General features: G+C 36.5%; 1 protein-coding gene across 3 annotated transcripts in view; it reads right to left on the bottom strand.

Annotated features, from left to right (window-relative positions):
• Window positions 1-24203, bottom strand: part of LAMA2 (laminin subunit alpha 2) — a 263456-nt gene that overhangs the window by 218152 nt on the left and 21101 nt on the right. For all 3 annotated transcript variants that reach the window (XM_017739565.1, XM_017739567.1, XM_017739566.1), the window contains exons 4-7: window positions 6737-6916; window positions 4565-4654; window positions 2287-2404; window positions 425-603 (exon numbers count right to left, since the gene is read on the bottom strand). In XM_017739565.1, coding sequence (XP_017595054.1) covers window positions 425-603; window positions 2287-2404; window positions 4565-4654; window positions 6737-6916 — 567 coding nt within the window. The remainder of the gene's footprint in view (window positions 1-424; window positions 604-2286; window positions 2405-4564; window positions 4655-6736; window positions 6917-24203) is intronic.

The following is a 24203-nucleotide window of genomic DNA, read 5'->3' as shown; positions in this document are numbered from 1 at the left end:
GAATTTCAGTGGCTATTAATTCTACACTACATTTTAAAAACAGAAATTACAGTCTCTCTTTGATCAATATCAAATATAGCAGTATTTCTTTGAACTTTGATAACAAAACTTGAAATTCATTACTGAGGCAAAAGTTCTGTTTACAGGACCACATCCTCCTTTAAATTAGATTGAAATACTAGCTGGGGGCCATGACCTCAAGTGCATGCCTTCAGATCAACACAATTCACTTTCCTATTTCTGTGAGCGTTAACTTTTATACTTTTCCAGCTGTGAAAAGCAGCTGCTGCACCATCAGATTTAGAAGTTAACCTTCACAAAATGGCACTCCAAACTCTTTTTAATAACGTAAGCTGTTGCCCTGCTGCAGTGATGGTTTGAACACCGGGCTTTGCGGCGAAGGGACGAGGGAGCAGGCGTTTACCCCTTTTGGCCTGAAGTAGCCGTCGGCGCAGGTCTCGCAGTTTATGCCACTGGTGTAGCCCGAGCAATTCACACACACTCCTCCCCCAATGTACTCTCCATGGATATTCAAACTCTGATTTCTGTCTGCCACATCCTGATCGTAGTAGCACTCCTCAGTCTTCCCATGACAGTTGCATGCTAAAAGAAAAAGGAAGTATTAGCAAATACTTTCCCACTGGAGATGCCCCACAGTTACTGAGGTATTAAAAAGAGTCATTCAACATTTTACCTTTGGTCCTGTGTATATTGCAACCAAAAGCACATCCAAACATTAATTTACTGCTTCATTTGTGAAAGGCAATGTGGTCCCATTACAAACACAGCCTGAAATTCTGTATGTTGTATTTTTTTCCTCAATATTTTATCTTGGGGAATACAGAAGTTGACAGACACAGTCTAATTATGATGTTCCTGGTTTGTTTTAGGTTGTTTGATTTCTTTTCTGTTTAAATTGATAGCTGAGAAACCTTTTGACGGTTGCATACACATATGGTTCATGAGAGGGTCATCTAAACTAAAATACAAGAGGAGTTGTAAGGAAAGCAGCAGAATGGTATGAATAAGTTAAAATAATTCAAATAGAAGCTGAAAGACATCCTAAAAACATCTGACTTGCACATATGCATATAAGAACTGGGGCAGAACAAAGGGATTCCCAATCTTAAATCTTCTTTTGACATTTGTATCTGAACTCTAGACTTCAGGTCCAAATACAGGAAAGATAATCTAATACTCTGTTGCACTGAAAACAAGGTAGCTCACTGTCCCTTTCCCTGTGATATTAAAACATTAATTTCATCATAAAAAGAAATTCAAAGCTTGTCAACATTGTGGGGAGGCATTCTCCTTACATCTGAACCAGATCCCAGGGAACTGTTTCCACCATGACAATACAACAATTCACTGACAGTTGAACAGGGTATAAGCACCTCTTAAATATCACAAAATTAAATGTATCCTGATTTCATTCCAGAATGCATTCTCAGTGCAGACATAGCCCCAGCTAAAACAAAGATGTCTGTGACCAAAGTTTACAGGACACAAGTAAGCAATGGCTACTTGTAATATGGGCACATCTGTTCCTTTTTATTTATTTTTAATCACTCATGGTAAAATTATAGCTGAAATCCTACAACTGAATAAACACTTAGTGTAATGGAGCATTAGATTTTATTATATTCAGAAATATAAGTGGTATGTGACCTTTGGAAGTAAGATGTTAAAGTTCAGTTATAACTACCCTTATTACAATAAATCTGAAAATTAAATTCCCACCCTGTGGGAAGTTGATATTTCAAGCTATGTTTTCATTCCATGTTGGAAAACTAGATACATTGTATTTTCTTTTTTAAAAAATCAGACACTCAGCATGCATTTTGATCATACAAAAATATTTTGTTTCAGCAAGGATGAACATTATGACATATAAAAGTGCCATTTATACAAAAATCATGCTGTTTAAGTTTAATATCATGAAAAATCTGTAAAAAGATTTTTTTACTTACCAGGATATAGCCCTGTTATTTTAAAAAAACAAAACTATCATGATTATAAAAACTACACTTTTTTTTCATATAGTATTCCCCAAATATCACCATGTTACAATAAAATACTCTGAGTTCAATAAAACCACAATTCTACATGTGATTTTTCTGCTAAGCCTTTTGAGTCAATCTAATTAAATTAATAACATCACATCAAATGTTATTCATAAACAAGTGTGGTTAGAAATCAAATTAACTGCAAAATCATGTAGGACCCAATTTCAGTTTTCAGTAGCTGTTGCAATAAATTTTCTCTTTTGTACTGCTTTCAACTTACGTTCACATTCATGCTTATGCAGAAGAGTGCCAGCATGCCAAGGCTTTTGATGGAAACCAGGACAACATTGATCACATGTCTCTCCGCATGTGTTGTGCTCACACTGACAGACGGATTTCTAATTTAAAACAAAAACAAATATTTACACAATGTGATGATTTGAAGAATCTGTCCACGTACATAATATGCATTCCAGTTCAAATTATGAAAACATTAAGAATGGCTCTACCCTGTAATTCCTTTGTTTATTAATTTTTATTCATTTATGTATCCTGCATTCACCAAGCATGTTTAACTTCTATAGCTCTATTTGAAGAAGACAGCCACAAAGCAAAGGAAGATGGTTGGCCAGATAATCTGAGGAGAATCTAAGAACACAGGAGAATTTAATTCCAACGGGATAAAGAAAGGAGGATGGGAAAGTTCCTCAATAAAACAAATAAGCCAAAGTACTGGTAGCCCTCAGATACGGGAAAACTGATCTGATCTCAGATAGAGCGAGCCATTCTCCACCCTTCCCTTAGATGCAGCAATTCTGCAGCTACAGAATGAAATCAATTCTATTGGCTGATCCAATACAAATTCCCTTTTTATATACTTTGGCATTTTTTTGACTGGATAAGTCAACTTATCATGTAACCTTCTAACTGTGTAACTAATTCTATGGGAGGGATAGCAGGAGCGTTTAAAGTAACAATAGATGAACACGTGTCCAGCCTTTCAGTCACTTTACAGTTCCCCACAAGGCCACCTGAGTCCCAGCATGAAAATATTGCTGTAAGGAACACCCAAACTCCCTGAGCCACAGAAGCAGCTTGAAAAAGGTAAAAAACCCCACGGTTTGGAGAAATGAGAAGTAAAAATTGCCTTCCTGGTAGTTATTTAGTAAAGGGGATTCTCTGTGGTCCTTGAGAGGCCATACGAGGTCAAACCAGCAAGCCAGAGAAACTCCACGGCTCACAGGACAAAGCATAAATCTTGCAAAACAATGCTAAGTTAAGGACTGTTTCAGAAAAGCATGGCAGTAAATTCTAGCAAGTTTATTCCTTGTAATGCTAAGGGAAAGATTCCTTCTGCTAACAAGTGTAGTCATAATGTTTATAAGCCTATTTTGGCATGGCTCAGTCTAAAGAACATCCCTGGAGAGGTAGACCTCCAAATCTCTTCTGGCTTGAGCTGTTTCATTTATGCTACTTTTTATACTGGTCAGACAACAAATATATATTTGACATCCTGCAAAACAGGACATCACCGTTGTCAAAATGGCTTTATTTTAGCTAGTAGCCAAATCATCTGAAGTATGTATTAATTGCAGTAGCAGCACTTATTTTCTGAGGCAGGCCCGATACAGATGGCACCGAGACAAGGCTGCAGTTTGATCACTAAGGGCATCTGAAACAATAGTTCAACACTTGCTGTACGTATTGTTACAGAAAATTCTCAGAAGGGTTAAACCAAGGAATTTGCTCCGTTTTTACAAGGATCCATAGAAATTGCGTAGGACTCTAAATGTATTCTCTGTAAGATTTCATCATTTCTTTAAATGATTTCCTACATAATGGCTTAATGTCACATACAAACAAGATTTTCAGTTAAATCCTATAAAGCTCCTACTTGAGTGAATAGTACATGAAGAGACCCCACACTGTGGCATGTAATATTAATAGATGGGAAATTCAGTATTAGTAATAATGGGTGGATGGAGTTGGGCAATAAGTAACAAATTATATTTCTATATCCATTATATTTGTTATGTTTTTATTGTATTGGTTATGTACAAAAAAAGAGTTACAAGTTGGAAGATATTATAAATAGCTCATGATTTTCTAGATTAGCTTAACTGATCATTCAATTAGTACTCCCTGCATAGTCAATGCACCATTCTAGAGCCATCATTTGTTTGCAAGTATCAATTAAATATTTGACAATCATTTAGGAAACATCTTGATTAATATCAAGAAGGAAAAGAAAGACTGACTGTTAGTGCTCATTTCTACAGCTACATAATGTAACCCAGATTTCTGTTTTTCCTAGGAAACTTCCAATACGAATTATCTGAAACCCATTCTTTCATTTCAGGAAAGCCTCTGCTGACACTGTATGAATGTTTATTATTCTGGTTGCTAGCACTGTTTCATCCTGGCACTGCTTCTGACTGTTCCTGTAGGTGAAGAACAGACATAAATTCACAGAACTCTGAAGAATATCAATATCAGGGATTTTTTTTTTCTCATGTTCCACCCTATAAATTAGGAACATTTAAAAGAAAAATACATACATTGGTCGCTGGATCCAGTGGACAAGCCTTTGCATGGCCTGAACATATACACATGCCTCCAACAGAGATGTCTTTTATAGAATAGTAATACTGTAAGACAAAACAGAAATTGAATTGCTAAGTGGATTCTAAAATGCAGGTGCCAAACTGCAGAATTCATTTCTTGAGACAAAACTGTCAGGTCCTGTTTTATTTCTTTTTTGATCTATTACAAATATAGCAGACAGTGTAATCCAAGCCGTGTCTTGATCAACAGATTCAGGCTGAGTGAAAGAAAGGGTGTAAACTGGCACAGTTCCATTTGTTTGAAGTCACAAAAGCCATGTCAATTTATACACAGATTACAAAAACATGAGAATAGGAAAAGGCTATATGCACACTGGATAATGAAAAGTCAAATGCTATAGAATTTATTCTCTTCAGAAAATATGAAAAGAAAAAGGCATGATGACGGGAAGAGAAGAAAAGCTAGGAAAAAACCTATGAAACACCTTTGTTCACCTTAGCTGGGTCTAACTTGGGCATTCACTGAACTGTGGAAAGAAGAACTGTTTTTCACTACTGGTCTTTTGAATGATCATGGAATAGTCTTTATTACTGAGATTAAGTACTTTTGACCTGTTTTTCTGCCATTTGATCATTTCTCTTTTTTCTTTGGCGAGGATTAAGAGGCCTAAGCAGAAAGAGGGATAGAAGGATATTAATAATCTTATATTATATCTGTGAAAAGTGAATCTCATCCATTGTCTTCCGTTTCAGCAAGGGTCCTGCAACATGCTCACAGCTGGCTAATCAAACAAAATATATGCTATTTGCAAATTTTGCTATTACAATGTTCAACATCTTTATCAGATCATGAATAAATATATCAAACAAAATGAGAACTTTTATCACTCCTAGTTAACATTCCAACACAAAGAAAATGTATTATTTGTGGCTACCCTTTGTTTCCTGACAAGGGTGGCAAGTTTCAGTGGCTCCTTGATATTTTGAGGACAGCCTCATGGAGAGATGCCACACCAAAGTTACTGTTCTTTGGTGGCTTGAGAAATCAGTGTCTCATCCTGCACTCAGTTTGCATGAGTATACAGTGATTTTTCAAGTGTGAATTCAACTTTATTTCTATTTGCTTAGAATCAGATTATTAAATGTCCACTTTTACATAAACACACAGTATTAATGATTAGTGAGGTTGCAATAACTGCACACAACTGGAAGGGTTTCCGGGTTTGCAATTTGAAACAAAATGGCTTGTTCCAAACTTTCAGAAACAGCCAGCACTCTATTTAGACAAGGAAATGGAAACCAGAAATGGGGAACGGAAGAAGCAAATTTTCTTAGTGCTCATTCACCGCTGATAAATGATATTAACTAAAGTTAAGAATAACAATACGTTGCCCTTCGTAACAGGACTTATTATAGTGGTAATCTAAACTTTCCAAAACCAAAATATGATGACCAACAGGAAGAGGAAGTAAGCAGAAATAAAAAAAAAATGGAAGTGGAAAATTATATATCCCTCAAACCAGTTTTTGAGAATGCTTAGTAGAAAAAACAGAGGAAAACAAGAATAATATATGACATTTGATCAGCAGGACAACAGGGAGATATGGCTTAGAGAGGAAGTAAAGACTGCAGAAAGAACAGACAGGGGTGTGCACATCCAAGGCACAGTGGAGAAGACCAGAGTATGGTGCAAGTTTAAATGCTATATCCATTCTTTTAAGCTAAAGCAAAATGCAAAATGTTTGCTGCTACCCTCAATCACATCAAAATGCTAAAAGTGTTGCATTCAGGCCCTACAACTACTTATAGTACAATTAGAAATTCTACTCAAGGCATGTCAAAGGTAGCAAAGGACTAAGTAGCAGAAGAGACAAGAGACACTAACAGCAAACACTTGCCAAATACCTATATCCAAATGTTTGCAGCCAAAGGAGCTGTGTCTTTTTAGTAACACCATTAAGCAGAAAAGGTAAATTTGTTCATTCTGCTCTAGAGAAGATAACAAAATAGAGTGAACAGGGAATTCTCCAACACCAGGATTTTAAAAGATAACAACAGGTAATCATCATCTCTCAAAATTTCCTATGGCAAACAAAGGCAGGTACAGCACTTACAAGTATAAGAGAACTTCTACACATGCCTTTCTACTGTCTTGCCAGAACTTACCCTCCTTGTAACAATGGGATCAATTTCAGCTGGATCTTTATGTGCAAACATCATTAAATCAGCATTTAGTGTCCGTATCCTCTGGAATCTCAGGCGAATAAAGCGAGCAGAGGTGAACTCCAGTAATTCACGTGACGGATCATCAGCACTAGGTCGTCCATTAATTAGAGAAGTGTGAATCTGAAGAGTTATTAAAGCAGGAAGGAATTACATTACATCAATGTTGTCATGATTAGGGCAATAAATATCATTACGGGCACTGTGTGAATGCATTTGTACATGCAGAATACCTTCTTTCCTTAGAAAGCAGTTTGCCCCCTAAATATACCATGTGTCCACAGCCCTCACCTATGAAGGGTCTTTATAATAAAAGCATTTTGAGCAAAGGAAGGTCATCAGCTACAAAAAGACTGCAGCACAAACTGCACATGTGTACCCAGGCCCTAAAACAGTGTCCATGCTGCAGGCAATTCATTTCTCCTCTCCTAGTCTAAAAATAGGTAAAGTAATCATACAGCCAAATGGACTCAGAAATTTTAAGGAAATGTATACTTGGAGTGGGATTCAGAATTCAAAAGGGGTCAGTTTGCACCTCTTAGAGCGATCATCATCAAAAGGCTTTTGAACTAGGTTTACTTGAAAGCCAGGATAGGGTAACTTTTGAAATACTGAAAACTACAACAACTACATGAGACAAAAATCAGCATTCATAAACACCTCTCCTTTCCCACTTTCTGTTTACCCAACACATCTTCCATCTTCTCCTTTGAATCTTGTTCTCAGCAAGGTAAAACAATTTCCTGGGTTGCAACTGTTTTTCAGCTGGTCCCCAAGGAAAGTCTTTATCACTTCTGAGAACTTTGTTCAGCATTTGTTTTTCCAAAGATACTACCACTCTCTGCCTACACCATGGTTTTTGTAAAGACTAACTCCCCCTTTCTCTGCCTGCTCTATCCTAAAGTCTAGAAATCTTCTAGGTAAGCTCTGTGGCTCCTTCATAAAGAGACTCTCCGACCCCAACTGCAGCATTAAAGGCAAGGCAACAAAAATAAGAGATCTTCTTCCCCTCCTGTCTTTGTAGCTGATCATGGCACACATTAGCTCTGAATCAACTAAATACAGCAGACGGGCTGCTACAGAACCGTTCTTGGAAAAGGCCTACAAAAAGTATAGCAAAATACTTTAATGAGCACCTAGACGGAGAGAGGAAAGAAACCATTAATTTTTCTGTATTCTCAAGTGTTAAATTTTAATTGGGGCATTTTTATCACAGGCTGGTACACTGGAAGAATGTTCAGATGCTAAGCCAAATGTGCAGAACATTGGAACAAATAAGAGAATTATTTATTCTTTGCAATGAACATGTGTTGCCTCATACCTCAGTGCTCTGAGTGAGAGGTCAGGCCACACAGCCATTTTCTGTCATTGAACATGGTCCTATCACTGCTGTTTTAGGCAAACAGCTGCACTCCAAACACCAGCTGGCACTCCCTCAGCAGTGGCTGCCTCACACTGAGGAAAGAGACTGTACATCTACTGCCTCCAGGAAAGCAGTAGCTCTTGTTTCCTGGAGTTTTCGGAGGGGCTGGATAGACTTACTGAACAACTGCTGTCTTGCACTGGCTGTGTGATACTATCAACTCACTTACTTATCTCAAAGGTGTGTGTCAAGAGGATGGTGCCAGACTCTTTTCAGTGGTGCCCAGCAACAGGATGAGGAGCTACGTCTCTAAACACAAGAAGTTTCACTTCAATATTGAGGAAGAACTTCTTTACATTGACAGTGGCCAAGCATTGTAACAGGCTGCTTAGGGAGGTCATGGAATCTCCCTCTCTGGAGACATTTAAAACCCACCTGGATGCATTCCTGTGTAACCTGCTCTAGGTGACTGTGCTTTGGCAGGGGGGTTGGACTAGATGATCTTCAGAGGTCCCTTCCAACCCTAACTGTTCTGTGATACTGTGATTTTTACTACCAAGAGAGAAACCCTAAACCCCATCATGTTCAGCATTCTGCTCCACCGTATCTACAGGTACACCAACTCACTGGGAACCACTCCACCAGGAGCAGCCATCAAACATATTTTGCCTATGTATGAATCAGCATCACTAGGTTTCTGCCATGTAATCTCCAGGAACAGGTGATATCGCTACCTCCTCTTCAGATCATAACAATACAGTCACTGAGCTCTGACTGAATTCTGCTCCTGACTACAAATAACTAAAGGACATGGTTGACTGGAAACAAACAGAATAAAATGCTATAAGAAAGACATGGTGCAAACAAAAGATTATAATAAAAACCCCAGAGGAAGGGAGGAGGAGGTCCTGAATGAGAAACGTCTGGCTACAAATAGGACAAAAGCACATGACCACAGAACTGCTCAAGTCCCTGGTGAAAAGAGAGAGAACATGTGTGGAGAGTAAACTTCAAAAGAAACCTGAAGATAGTGGCAATAAGTCAAGTGGAAATTGACAGATCTTTCCAAAAGAAGGAGAATTTTAGTAAAAACACATGCCTAAAGACTTTTTTGCATAATATTTACTTGTGAGCAAGGAAACATATTTCTTCTGAGTATTTTTTCACACCAATACTGCCTTCCTTTAAAACAGGATCCAAGAGTTTTCTTTAATACAGCCAGCAAGCATAGATGGGTTATGGTTTAAAGAAATAGAATACTAAACACTGAACTTTGATATTCCAGAGGTAAAGAAGAAATAAATCTAAATTAGTGCCTTGCTCAATCTGATGGAACAACAGCACTGTGGCGATAAGCAGCATGCCAATCTGACTATCTCTTCAAAAAGACAAAAATAAACATTTTGGGGGTGAGGGGAGAAAGATGCAGGTGAAATCCCATGTATCAAAAGAAGCAAGTGCCCACAGAGAGTTAAAAATATTAATCACAGACACAGCTTGACTGCAAATGACACAGCTGGCAAACAGCAGTAATACCTTTTGATTATTTTAAAAACAACACGTTTAGTCTTCAGACACTGATGGAGGAGAAAACCACCTCCTTGGAATGGTGGTTTTACAGCTAAAGTGTAAATTAACAAAATAAACCAAGAGGCATTCATTTTAGAATAGACCCTATTTTTGGAAGGATCTATCTGCCAGCAGTTCATCTATTTGGCAAGGCTAATCTAATAGAGATGATGACTTTCATTTACACTATTTTTAAGCTTTCTCTTTAAATGTTTCACAATTTCATTTTAAAACAACAAACAATTAAGTCCACATAGTTACGGAAATGCAGCTATGTCCCACATGAAACACTGCACCTGCTCAAGTATGTGCACCAAAATGACACTGAGACTAAAAAATTCAAAACTAGGTAGTTTTATCAAAATGAATCTGAAGCGAAAATTTTACACCAGCAAAATTAATTACTCTAAATTATTTCTCCTCCTACAAACATCTGTGATGAAACCATTCATTTCTTCCTGGAAACACTAGGCATTAACTTGAAAACTGTCCAACCAAGTTGTTCCTACTCCCTGAAAAGAGAGTAAGGAAGAAATTAAGAATACTTTAGGAACATCTGTCATTAATTAGGAAAAAACAGTAAGACTCTTAATTTAAAGAAGTTTAAATAGGATTAGATTTTAAAAATTTTCAATATGACTCTCTCAATGAGACATCACTGAGTTTTTCCAGAGCACACTTACTCTTTTCATCTCCCTCCACTATCTCGCACCTGTTCGTAAGACACTGCTCCCAGGGCAGAGAATTTTCAGTCAATAGACTAGCATGGCCCCTACCCTCCAAATATTTTTGAATCGGATTTGAAAACTGTCCCAGTGAACACAATCCTCACTATGCATCTACCCCTGTGCCATATAAGATCATCACGGTACTTCGTGTATAGCTCCTGTAAAGATCAGCCTCAGTTGCACAGAGGCAGCTACAGCGCTGATGGCCTGCAATAGCTGTGCACACACTGCATTATGAGCCACTCCACAGCTCTACAGCAGAGAAAAGATCCAAAGCTGAGTCTTCCAGGAAAATATTAACACTTTAATCCGCCCACTGGGCTGCTACAATTTGGATAATCCAAGTCCCCATGAGGGAACAATGTCAAATTTTGTTCAGGTTTTATGGACAACTTTTATTTACCATTTCCAAGACTGAAGCAATTATAATTTTGGATTCTAAATGAAAGATATTCAGATTTCAACTACAGAAAAACTTTTCCTTAACAAGGCATTTGTCCAGGACTATATTCAAGCAAATGGAATCTTTAGGAATCTCCAACAGAGGCCAGAAGAGAACAGTAATGAAGGAATGGTTCTGTAAGAAACAGTGCACTTAGAGACTGATCCCTCTAGTACAATATGATCACTTCCTCTGACTAATCAGTCTAATGGCTTCCTGAGTTACAGCGTGAATCTGAGTCATAGCATGTAATGTCTGCCCTTTTCTGTATTAAAGCTCTACTCCCTTTTTCAAATGTTGTTTTTCATCACTACATACACTTACTTGTCCCAATGTGAGGAAATTTGCTTCTTAAAAAAGAAAAAATAACAAACATAACTGGCTCTGGTGGGGTTGTTGTTTGTTTTCTTTTTCCTTTTAAACCTGGAACTCATCATTATTTAATTGACAGTATTCTAATTTTTTCTTTTCAAAAAATTGGAAGCAGTCAACATCTTTTAATTTTTAAAATTCAGCATGAAGATAGATCAACTTTTTTCTTATCTGAGAACTGTAGAGAATGTTACAAGCTCTCTACTATGAAGAGAATTTAGTCTAAGACTAGCCCATCAGCATTCATGCATAATTCTTTTTTCTTCTTACATGTATTACTTTGCTTTTAGCAACACTCATTTCCATAAAGTATTTTTCATGTAGTATCATAAGCTGCTAATAGAAAAAATTATCTTAAATTTCGCATTACCAACAAACGCTGCTATTACATAGTTTTCTGATTTTTTAGATTGTCTGCAAGAATGCTGAACAACAGGGACACTACCAAATATATTCGAAGGACACCTCAAGCACATTAGAATCTCTGGACCATGTCAGAACCAAAAGACCTATCTAGCTTGGCGGTCTGCCCCACACAGCATTCAAACCAGCATGTTAACAGTAAGATGAAAACAAGCATACACAACACTTCCTAAGGAATTTCCTGAGCCATAGGTAGTTTCTATAAATCTGGTAAGCCTCAAATGATTTCCATGAACTCAGTCTCACCTTAAATCCAAGCCACCTTTCAGTATCTTCACCATCACTTAATTAGGATTTTCTCAGCTCATTCATGTTGTAGGAAAAGAGATCCTTCCTTTGCTTGTTTTAGACCTGCCTCATACTAAACTCACTTAATACTTCCAGTTCTGAAATTGGAACAAAGAAATGTATCTTTCTACCAGCTCTATACTTCATTCCATTTCTTTACTACTAATTAGCTTTGCACAGGTATCAGGCTTCCAGATCTGTAGTTTCCTGGGATGCCTAAGGAATATTACTAAAAAAATAGTGCTTCATTCGACACTCCACACTCCTCAGTTACTGAGAATATCTGACAGTGAGGAGTTAAATAGTAACTGTTATAATTCACCTATTTTAGCCTTGAGTTCCTTTTCGCTATTCAATTTATCATTTTTTTCTGCACCTCTTCAGTTAACAACCTAGTTTGCAACTCTTTCTCCAACTCCTCTCCTGTAAATAATGTTTCTAGTGCAGAAACTCTCCTGACAGTCTCTATAGAAAATACTGATTCAAATCATTAATTTAGTTTTTCAGCAATGACCTTATCTTTCTTGAACACTCTTTGATCATCTCTCAGCCCACCAATTCTCTGGCAGACTTCCTGCATCTGATGTGTCTGAAAAAAGGTTTATTTCAATTCAGTCACTCAGAATCTTTTTCACATCTTTATTGCAGTTTAACATTTCATTTGCTGGAGCTTATTTTCTTACCTCTTTGCCTCATTTGCAGGAAAAGATATGATGCCCATTCACAAATAACACCAGTAATTTTAATATCTATTATCTTTCCTTTGTTTATGTTTTAAACATGGTGTACAATTTCTGGAACCATTCTAAAATGTAGCATTCATGTGTGTGTAATTACTTGATTATTCAACAGGCGATTATTCAGACCAGGATCTGTGCTCTGTTTTCGACTAAACCATGGGTTCTATTACTAGCTGCACCGAGAACATTCAGGTTTTTAAGAAATACTCTCTTGCACTACACTTCATTGTGACACATAGAGAGTCTGCCAAAGGGTTGTAGAAGGTTGATATTATATTCTTAGCCTTCGTTCAGCAAGAAGAGCTCAGTTTCACACCTCTGGGCAGCTGCTGATACAACATTAAAGCTATGCTGTCCCAGTTTAGGTGCTGAATTTTAGTTCACAGAGATCTCATTTTATTTCTGCTGATTTTCTTATAGCATTAAATCTATAGTGCCTCTCCTCTATAAGCCACTCAGTCATTCCTAAACAGCTTCTTGTTTCTGTCATGCCTACAGAGTCACCTTTTTCCAACACCCTTTAAAGGCTGGTATTAATTATCAAGGTAACCTTTCTCAGCTGCTGGGTGTGGATACTGGGCAACACTCAGATCCATCCAATCCTAGCTTCTGTAACAAAAATACCTGAAAGGGCTTGCAGTGTGCTCCAGCCAGGTGACCACGAGACCTATGACTAGAATTTCACAACATATTTCATTGGGTTTCTGCCACTGAGAAATGACAGACATAGCCTAAGAAACCATTCTGCATGCAAGGACACTCTCTCTTTCTCCTTCAACTTCAGCAAGGTCCCAGACAGTTCTTGCAGTCTCAGAGGTTAAAATCTGATTCCTGGCTCTGGAACTCAGCCTGAGCTGAGGGCTCTGCTATAGTGGGGCAGTGGTGGCAGCCAGTGCTGAGGACTGTGCCCAGACTGCACCTCACCACCATGGCTGAGCACCTAAAACCACTCTTTCTGCCCCTCCTTCTGTGCATGTTTCTAGCATGAACTGATATGCAAACATGCATCATATTAACTGCCTCTGTTGTTAATGCAACAGTAGAAATGCTGCCACTTGGCAATAATGTATATTATCAACTGCTGAGTCACTTAAAATTAACACACTTCAACAGAGTTTTTAAGAATTTTAAGTATGTACCATGCTCTCATACAAATTTAAAATACCCATGTATGAATCCAAGTGGTGTATTTTTCTACTTAGAGCTCTGGTATTTGAAGCCTGCTACTTTGCCAAGCAATTTGAGTGCAATCAATCTCAAGCTGTTTGTAGGATATAAAAAACCCCAGCTGTGTGGCTGTGTGGCACAGAGTTTTTATGCTCACTTTCTTTTCCAGCAAACATCATCACTAACCAGTATGCTTTTCACTCATGATAAACTGGAAGACTTAGTTCTTTCATAAAAAGAGGAAGCTACTTAGTGTAATTGGAGTGGAAACATCATCCTACAATAATTTTTGGCTAGTAGTGGTAAAGAACTCACTTTGTGCAAGTGCTCAGTTGTTTATTTTGTACATCATATCAAGAGTGTGGGCTTCAACCTTGGTGCTCTGTGTAAGGTGGTGGTCTGACCCTAAACTATTGTCAAGAAAGGTCAGTTCCTCACTAAAATCTAATCTCAGACAGCAGCATATAGGAAAGAAAAGTTTCTGTCCTGCACCAAAGGTCTTGAAACTTCATAATTGGGAGTGGAGAAGACAAAAATGTCAGCCTTAAAATGATCTAATGGGAAAAGTACTCCATGATTTACATTCTCAAGTTATGCAAGCACATCGATATGAAGATGAACAATGCTGAAAATAAATTTTTCAACAGGTGATTCAGTAGCTCTTATAATTCTCCTATCCAATAGCGGCTTTAATTATCTGTTGCAAATAGCTCATTTGCAGTAGACAGAAAATTACTGCTGATTAATTATTCTCTTGGTATCTTAGATTTAATCCCTCAAGACAAAATTTCTGTGAGTTTTCTTAGTGCAAGACCTACTCTATCATTAGAGTTGATTTCACAACTAGAATAGTAGATGGAAGCATATGCCAGAACTCAGCATCCAATTTTTCTTCATAAATACATATTTATAATAATTGCATATAAGAAATGGTATATTTGGCAAATTTTGCTATGTTTTTAATAAACATCTCACTATCTTAATAAATTAGTGGTTTAGTAAGTGAAAGCACAACTCACTTCTGTGCCTCACTAATGAGTACAAGAGCTGCTTGAAATGCAATGCTTAAACTTGCATTAAAATGTCAAGGGCTATGCATGTCAAATTGTATCTCAACTAATTCATTACCCCTAAGAATACAGGCAAATGTCAGTTTAACAAACTGTTTAGCAAATACTATTGTGTCATTGACAACTATACCCTACAGCTTAAGCTAAATAGGGCTTCATCTCTTCAGTTTTGATTAACTTGCTTTTGCCATTTTTCTCTTTCCAATTTCACTTCCCTATTCAAGCCACTGCTTTTTTATGGCTCCTGTAATTCTCATGCTTGTCATTTTTGGACAAGAAACAATTTGTCAAAGACATCATCTTGCATACTTGTAAACAGACTGCTCATTGTCAGAGCAATAGTTATTAGTAAATCACAGAATAATAAGAAATTTGATTACCTTGAAATGTATTTGTATAATTTCAAGTTTTTATTTTCTTTTTGTAACTGTCTTACATAAGTGGAAACATTGCACCAGGCTGTAGCTTCAGCAACAATTATGCACACCACAGTCTATGAGGGACTCAGACAAGATGCAAGGCCTGGAATACTGTACTTTAACACAACCATGATGGTTTGTGCTCTACTGGCTCTTCTGAGTGTACTTAGAAGTGAGACTCCATCTCTTAAAACAGTGAAAAGGTATTTTATGCTGATGCCAATGGCAACTCTACTGCAAAGCAGTTATGAAAATTATGTTAGTCTGAGTTCTGATCAAGAAGAGGTGAAATACCTAGGCATTACTGAGTTAAACATAATCACCTCTCTGCTTAAAGGATTAAATGCAGTAGTCTGTTAAACACATTCAAAATTACTCAAAAAGCACAACATTAAAATCCAAATTATGCTATTGGAGTGAGATGACATTACCTGAAAAGTATATTTTTTCTTTACTACTTTTCAAAGTAGTACCCCTCTTTTTGGACAATGATCATAAATGAGACAAGTAATTTCAAATAAATGACAAAAAAGGAAAGTTATGCGTTCTTGGACATTATAATAAAAAGCATTCTGATCCTCAGATTTAACTAAAAGGCTTCTAAGTATGCCAAACCAAACAATAGTAAAAAAATCTCACCCAAACACCCATCCCCGCTTTCCTACCAAGACTTTATGATTTCCCTTATTCATTGTATGATTATCCTAAAAATTCATGGCACTTCCCACTATATTTTTCTTCCTGAATGAGACGCACTGTGGAGTCCACCGTGGAATTACAGACAAATTACTGCCAGTACAGAATTGTGACCAGTAGAAAGAAAATCCACAGGAACGTTTAACAGCTGTAAGCAGTTGCAAATGGCTGCCAAAAACAACTGCTGATGTAAAAGAGAGAGAATGTGAGGATTTAAGCTGTTCAAACAGTAAACAAGTACATCTGCTCCTGAATGTTATCATTAAATAAACTGTGGTAATATGCTTTACATTGATACAACATTCTTGTTTTGAACCACAACTCTGAAGAATTTTGGACTGGAGCAATTTTAACAAAATTTTTTGGGGTTTTTTTGTGATGGAAATCCATGTGTGGAAAAGTCCATTACAATTACCGTATAGTGTTGGAGTCTAAGTTCTAGCAAAACCTGTGTCATGTCATTGGGAACATAAACGGATAAATGCTTTTGAAAACCAGATGGGATCCCTGTGAATGGTAAGCATTCATTTTCTTTAAAACCATTTATAATGATTTATAAAGAAAGAAAAAATAGGACATTCAGTTGTAGAATATGACAAACTTTGATACCTCTCCAACTATGAACCTAACCTGTTCAGACTTCGGAGATATTTTACAGCAGCTACTAGAAGAAAAGTCAGGGGAGGGAAAAAATCCATTTCTAAGTAGCACAGAATGAACAGGCCAGGCCAGGAATGTCATCATAAATCTTCTGTAAAACACAGATTAAAGAATTATGTGCACGAAATGTGCTTTTTGTTCTTTGCTTCCATCATGATTAATTGTTGCAAAGTTACAAAAATAGTAGTGCTTACTTTAATTACAAAAACTACACTTCGTGGGTTTTGTCAAACTCTCGACTGTTTGAATTTTTCAGATTTCATTTATAATACATGATATAAAATGACTTATATAGTCAAGTAGTGTGCTGATTTTGGCTGGACAGAGTTAATTTCCTTCACAGTATCTTGTGTGGGGCTTTGCTTTGGATCTGTGATGAAAACAGTGTTGATAACAGCAAGATATTCCAGCTACTGCTGAGCAGCGCTTGCACAGCATCAAGGCCTTTTTAGCTTCTCACCCTGCCTCCCTCGGTGAAGAGCATGGGGGTGCTTGAGGGGTCAGGAAGGAACACAGCTGGGACAGCTGACCCCAACTGACCACAGGGATATTCCCCACCATATGACAACGTGATCAGCCATAAAAACTGGGGAACAAATCTGCCAAGGCCTTTTAACTGTTCTTTTGGATCTATTCTTCCTTCAGAAGATCCCCAACTTCCAAAACAAAGAAAAGCTCTACTGTAGTTACTTCTTTATGCCCCTCCGTAGGAAGCTCAAGCCACAGAATTCATCTGCTATGGATTTGCTGTCCTTGGCACTCCTATTATATCTCACTTGTCTATTAGCTTTATAATTCTGATCTGCTTGAAAACGCTTCTCTTAGGACTTTTTAGGCCTCCAGCACAGTCATTTTTTTGGAAGGAAAGGGCAGCAGTTTGGTTCTTGTTTCTTCTTTCGCCTTACCGCAATTTTACGTTAATTTGCAAAATTCCTATTTTCCTTGCTTCTATATGATGTCTTTCACTTTTTAATGTCTTTTAATAGTCAGGCATTATATGCTGCTACCTTTTTGGATACTCTAAGATCTATTCTTTTTTTGTAAATGGCATGTATAAACTCCTACATATTTAAAAAAAGCGCCATATAAAAATATACTTCCACCCTCAGAGATTGCTTTATCTTTTTTACTAACTTCCAAAATTTACTTAACATTAAATAATGAGAATATTATTGCTGTTTTATAGAACAGTCTTTAAATAACAGTATTTTGAGCCATCCTGCCTTGAACTCTTCTTACAACATTTTGAGTTGCATCCCATATTCTTAGTTGTACCATTAAACTGCTTCTTGAAAGAACATTTAAAGGGATTTAAAAATCAGCCTTTGTGACTTTAGTTTACTTTGTGACAATAGTTTACTTTTTCGCTATAGTAGTTTTTTTGCCTTCATTTTTTGCTTCACAGCCTCCTTACTTAGTCTCACCACCCTGATTAAGTAGTACTGCAGCCCTAACTTTTCCTACTCTACTTCAGGCATTATATACCAATTTTCTCTGATAGAGACTTGTTTGCTGAGACAATATGTACTCTTACCCAGCTTGTCTCTTGTCTTGTGCTTTCTTCATTCAAATGTTCTTGACTCCAGACTTCAATCAAATAATTTGATTTTTGAACAAGTTGAATTTTGAGCAATTTGTCCATTGGTCCACAGTGTTTAATTGACTAACTTTCCTTCTATTGAATTTCTGTGACATTTGCCATTTAAACTGAAAATTCCAGGTAAACTATGCTGTTTGGTTTTTATTTTCTTGTATATACAATTCCTTTGCACTGACATGAAAGCATACCTACATTTGGCCTCAGGCTGATATATTCATACCTCTCTGCTTCAATGAGATTTTAGTGATTAAAGTTACTCCTTCACATAGTCCACCCGGATTTTAACAAATTCTTCCTTTAAAAAAAATAAGCATTTTTTGACAATTAAGCTATTCTTTCTCCCAGTAATTTTCCATGGTAACAATGAACTAAAAAAAAAAAAAAAAAAAAAAAAAAAAAAGAAAAGAAAGGGAAACAAAACCCCCAAAAACAATAGATCTTCAGTTCCTCTAATCAAACAGAAGACAAAAAACCCACACAAAATACCCACTACTCTTTTTTTGCCGTCAGAATGAAATCTATTACTGTCCAGAAATCTACTGCCAAACCCAACAGCGAAATTTGCGTCATTTCAAGTAAATACCAACACTTAAGTGTACCATTTTCCTTTGGAATACTTGAAGAGTATGTTGAGTTATGACCTACATTTACAGGCATGAATCCTCCTTTCACAATTTGGAAAATCTGTCATAGATCTATATAAAGATGTGTAACACATCTCTTTTCAGTAAGCATTGTGGTCAATAAATGATGGATGCTAATGAAAAATGTGAATAATCAATTTGACTTCAAACTGAAGGACTGCTCTGTATAGTATGCTTTTTGCATATTGCAACTTCATTACTTTTTAAGTATTATGATTCATATGATTACTAAGTTTTTCTTTTTTTTCCAAGAAATGGTAGAAATTACAACATGAGTTTCTTCTCAGAGAGAGAAGACGTGCCAAGATAGAAAAGTGGGCTGTCTAACTGCACAAAAGAAACTTTCATTCCAACTTGGCCCACACGGATGTACCAGTAGATATCCTGTCTCTTGTTTTCACAATAATGGGAGACTGCAATACTACTAACACACAGTTTTCCACAGTTGTTTCATCTTTGCAGCATAATTTAGAAGTACATTACATATTTTATATCCTTTTTTTTTTCTGTAGTATTAAATATCAGAAACTCGAGTTCAGTATGAACTCTCAACTTGAAAATATTACTTAAGTTTCCCTTTTCTTAGGCAAAAAATAGCACTGAATATTGCTATAATGTAATTATGAAAATATCGACTTGCAAAATTGTTTGTAGAAGTTTTGAATAAATTATTGCAAAGATAATTTTCACCATGCATAATAAAATAATTTAAAACTGTCTTAAATTAAGTTCTATGTTTTCAATACTTTCCTTTGATACTGAGCACATATGTTGAATGTTTACTTTGTCTTTTCCTTTCACATATCTTTCAATGTCTATTAGAAAAACAGGAAATGTTAACTTTATATTAGTGAGGCAATATACCATTGTGTAAACAGAGTATGTAAAATGTATCTATTTATTTGGCAGTCATTTGTTAAAGGTCTTTTTTTTTCTCAGATTAGATTCTCAAGTTTAGTTGTACTAAGCCAGATAACCAAATTTAAAAAAAAAAGAAAGGAAAGATAAAACCCCAAAAGCAGCAAAATGAACTAGACCCGAATCTTTGTCCAAACCTCTAATCTGTTTTATTTTTTTTTGTATACTCTTTCTTTCAAAGTTATTCTAAGTGGAAATTTTGGAGCAGCTGAAAGCTTCAGTGCCAAAATTCTTGAAGAAAATCAATACTCCATCCCTTCTTGGTAGACACAAGTAACACTTAGGTTGCTACATCCTTTCAAAGCAGTTGAAAAAGAAGACTCACAAGCAGAAGTTACCACAATCATTTCACTGAGACCAAAAAGGGTATCCAAAATCATGCCTTGAGCGTGAGTCTTCCTGAAGCTTCTGCAGCCAGAAGGTGGGGGTGGGAGGGAAAGCAAAGAAAATATAAAGCAAAATCAACACAAAGAACAAAGTATGAGAAATCCAAGAGTGTTAAGCAGGGACTATTCAACCTCTGAAGTGGTGCAACACTAAATAAAATGAGATTAACAGTCTTCACGGAAGACCTGATCTGAAGGTTATCGTTGACTTCACTGGTAAGATCTTTAATAATAAGCACCATTTATCTACGATCTGTCTCTACTACTAATCACTACAGAAAATTAACTGTGCATTATAAGATGGAAAAGCAGGATGAGAAAGATCCTAAACTGATGGGACACTTGGATTTCAGTCCAGAGAAAACCTAACTCATTACTTCTTAGAAAATGAAGATGTGCCACCTGGCTAGACAGCCTGACTCAAAGTACGCTAAAAACATGGGAAGCAGAACATCTTGGAAGCAAGGATTTCATCTGGTAAGATCTCTACTTGCTGAAGTTTTCTTTGCATCCTAGGCAAAAGACTGTCACGTCCTCCATTCACAGTTTTGTGACATTTGTTTTCATTGTCTTTGCATTGAAAAAAAAAGTCAAATGACCAAAGAAAATGTTTTCATTTTGCATCACATGGAACAATTCATGTCAATCAAAATAAAAATTTCCGTTTCACTGTTTGGAAAAAAAATCTGAGTTACTTAAAATTATTGTTATTCTCCCTCTTCAGACGTCAAGCTGAAAAAAGCTCTTCACACACCCCTATTTTGTAACTTCTGAGTCAGACTGCATTCATTAGTCTCCGCCTAATGTGTCTTTGTCTAAACTGTGAGGTTGGAAGTAGAATCCACTTAAATTTCCGAACTGTTTCATCCATTAGTAATAGATTGTTACCTATTTTTTTTTGTATTGTGCATTTTTTTTTTGCAATGAAAATATAGCAACAAAATACTGATACAAGACAACATATGCCATAATCACAAACACTCTACTACAGTATACAGAAATGCAAGTCAAATATATGAAAATTTAGCATACTCATGAGAAATGCCTAGGGTGATTGCAGCTGAGGCCATGGACAAAAGTATTACTGGCATTACTTTTTACTGTTGATACCTTTTTTATGTCTTATGCATTTGGAAAGAAACTTATCACTGTTACTAAAGGGGAAATAAGAGCTCAGACTTCAGAAAATTATTTTGCAATAAAGACAAGATACTGAATACATGTTAGGAGCTGAGAGGATCACTCTAAAAATAGAAATCATAAAGGCAGCATCAATACTGTAATCCACAAACTCTCACACAATTTTTTTTTAGAAACTGTGAAGCATCTCCACCATTAATAAATAAGAAAAAAAAGTCAACATAAAATTTTCAGTCTGCAACTTAATACATTTCAATTTTGAATACTTAAAAAATTCAAACTCTCTGTCCTCTTAGCACTGCAATTCTCAAGGTCTAAATCTAGCTATGAGAAGAATAGACTTCAGAGTCCATTTCTAAGTCTCTTTTTTTTCCCCTCCTTCTCCGTAAACCACCGAGACTGCACCAAACAGGACAAGCACTATGGTATGAAGAGGAGAAAACTAGCATGCAAACACTGGGAAATAATACAGTTCAGTGTTCATGGCATCACTGGTCTGAGGAAAGCTCAGCAAAGTTCTGGGACACTGGGGGATGTTCCAAGAGACCTGAGGCATGCATTTTAAAAGGGACATAATACAAGCATTCAAGTGCTATGGCAACAAGTGAACAAAATAAAAAACCATTACTGTCAAGGCACTTGTTTCTGTTTATTTTTCTTCTTTACATGGTTAGTACACACTTTGAACTTCCACTTGACTGAAGAAAACAAAGACTAATGAACATGATCATACAAGGCTAGTCTTTACTACCACAGCAAGAGTGTTTTATTTTCTTTTTGACCTCACACTTACATTGCTACCATAACAAGAAAGGAACAAGATTAAGCATTTAGCGGAGCAGAACTGAAGCATCACCTTCATTGCAATATAATTCTCACCACTATAATAGCAGTGATAGAAAGACTCACTGTAGAATAGGATGGAGACAGGTTACTTAATTCCACCATAACTCCCCTCCCTGTCAGTCCTCTGCTTCAGCCTTAGTCACAGAGAAGGCAGGAAGAATTTTCTTTTTAAACAACAGCAGGACTGAGAGAACCTCAACTCCATTGTTCGCACAGACAGCTCTTGCCATAGTCTTTCAGTCTCCAGTTTTCACTTTTGAACATGGAAATACCATGCAGTTTGCAATGGAACATAGCAGATATGCAACTATATTACCTCCTTAATAATAAACCAATAGTCATTACCAATATCGTTATAGCAACCATCTGGTCACACCGATTGCTTCATAAATGCTCCTTGCTGAAAAGAATCAAGCAACACCAAGGACTGAGTTTGATATGAGGCATCTAGACAAACATTTTGGAAATTTGGTCTGCTTGGTATCCTGCAATTAGGTGTCATTCTCATTTCTACGATCAGATTACTTTCCTTCAAATATAGGGCTACCCTTCAATTTTTTTATATTTAAATGTCAAGGTAGAGCATTCTCAGCAACTGAAAATAATGTATGAAAGGCATCTCACACAGAATGATCAGAGATTATTTCTCTTACTCAGTACAAGGAAATATTAGGAATACAAGGAATCCTGACATTTCACCTTTTCACTGTCACTGTATAAACCAAACTCTAACCAGCTGCAGAAATATCCTTTGAGACAGCATCTTCTGACAACAGATTCTGCCCACAGAGAAGGATTTCTTTTTCTTGAAAGTTTACATACCTTCCACATCACTAGCAATAACTATTTTTTATTACTTTTTTTAAACCAACTTTGACAGAACACCTCTATATGATGAAAGACCAGGGAGTCAACTGGGTATTCCAAGTAAGCTTTTAAAAGGTGGGAATTAAATTCACCACCTTCCTTCCCATTTTTAAACTTTCAGAAAGCCTCATTTTAGAGAAACTCAATGTTTCCCAGAATATTGGGGGGAGGTTCTTTTTGCCTTCTTAGTAAAAGGAAGTGCTTTCCTATCAGATTAATTAAGCTTTTCTTCCACTGTCTTCATTGCATGTGACTTTCAACATCTGCTTGCACAAAGAATTACTTGATACTGAAGAAAAAACAAAACAATTTCTTTTTAACCTAAATATTTATTTCTCCTAGCCTATACAAAACACTCTAAATCCACGAATGTTTGAAGAAAGCTTTTTCCAAGTGTAACCTCCAATTTTACTTCCTACAAAACTGTGTGTCCCTTTTCTATGAAAAGATACACATTTTCTTAACATGTTATAGAGATCATCTGTTGCACCTGAAGTTTTCAGACGGTCCAGCTTTGAAACAACTGCAAGCAAGAGGAAAAATTCCCATGTATCAAAATACAAATACTGCATGTGCTAATTCAAACAAGCATTTGCTAAGAAAAATCTTTCAGCATCTCACAGAAGATAAAATTACAACATTGAAAGCTAATGTTCAGAGCCTTACATTCACCTAGTCATCAAGGTAAAGAGGCTGTGAAACAAATTGCAGTCTAGCAGAAGAAGAAATATTTCAATAAAAAAGGTACAAACTGGATGTAAACATTAGAGGCTCAGGGAAGTGAAGCAAAAATCACTATGGTAACCCCCTAACTTTTAGTTCTCAAACTAATGATCATCTGAGGAAACAAAGAAACAAAGAAATGCCATTCGTATACAGTGTTTAAGCAAAGAAGAAAATGAAATTAGCTTTCTTACTCACCTGAAAATACCAGACTCATCCCACCACCTATTAATCCTTACATAAACACGTCTTATCAGTGTAAAAAAAAATCTAACATTACTATTAAAGCAAGAAACATCAGTTCAGTAAAAGGTAATGAGTAACTCATTAAGTGAACTAATCTCTTTCC

This window comes from Corvus brachyrhynchos, unplaced genomic scaffold, assembly GCF_000691975.1.
Source record: "Corvus brachyrhynchos isolate BGI_N302 unplaced genomic scaffold, ASM69197v1 scaffold14, whole genome shotgun sequence".
Classification (NCBI taxonomy): Eukaryota; Metazoa; Chordata; class Aves; order Passeriformes; family Corvidae; genus Corvus; species Corvus brachyrhynchos.
This window is presented reverse-complemented; position numbering and strand designations above follow the sequence as displayed.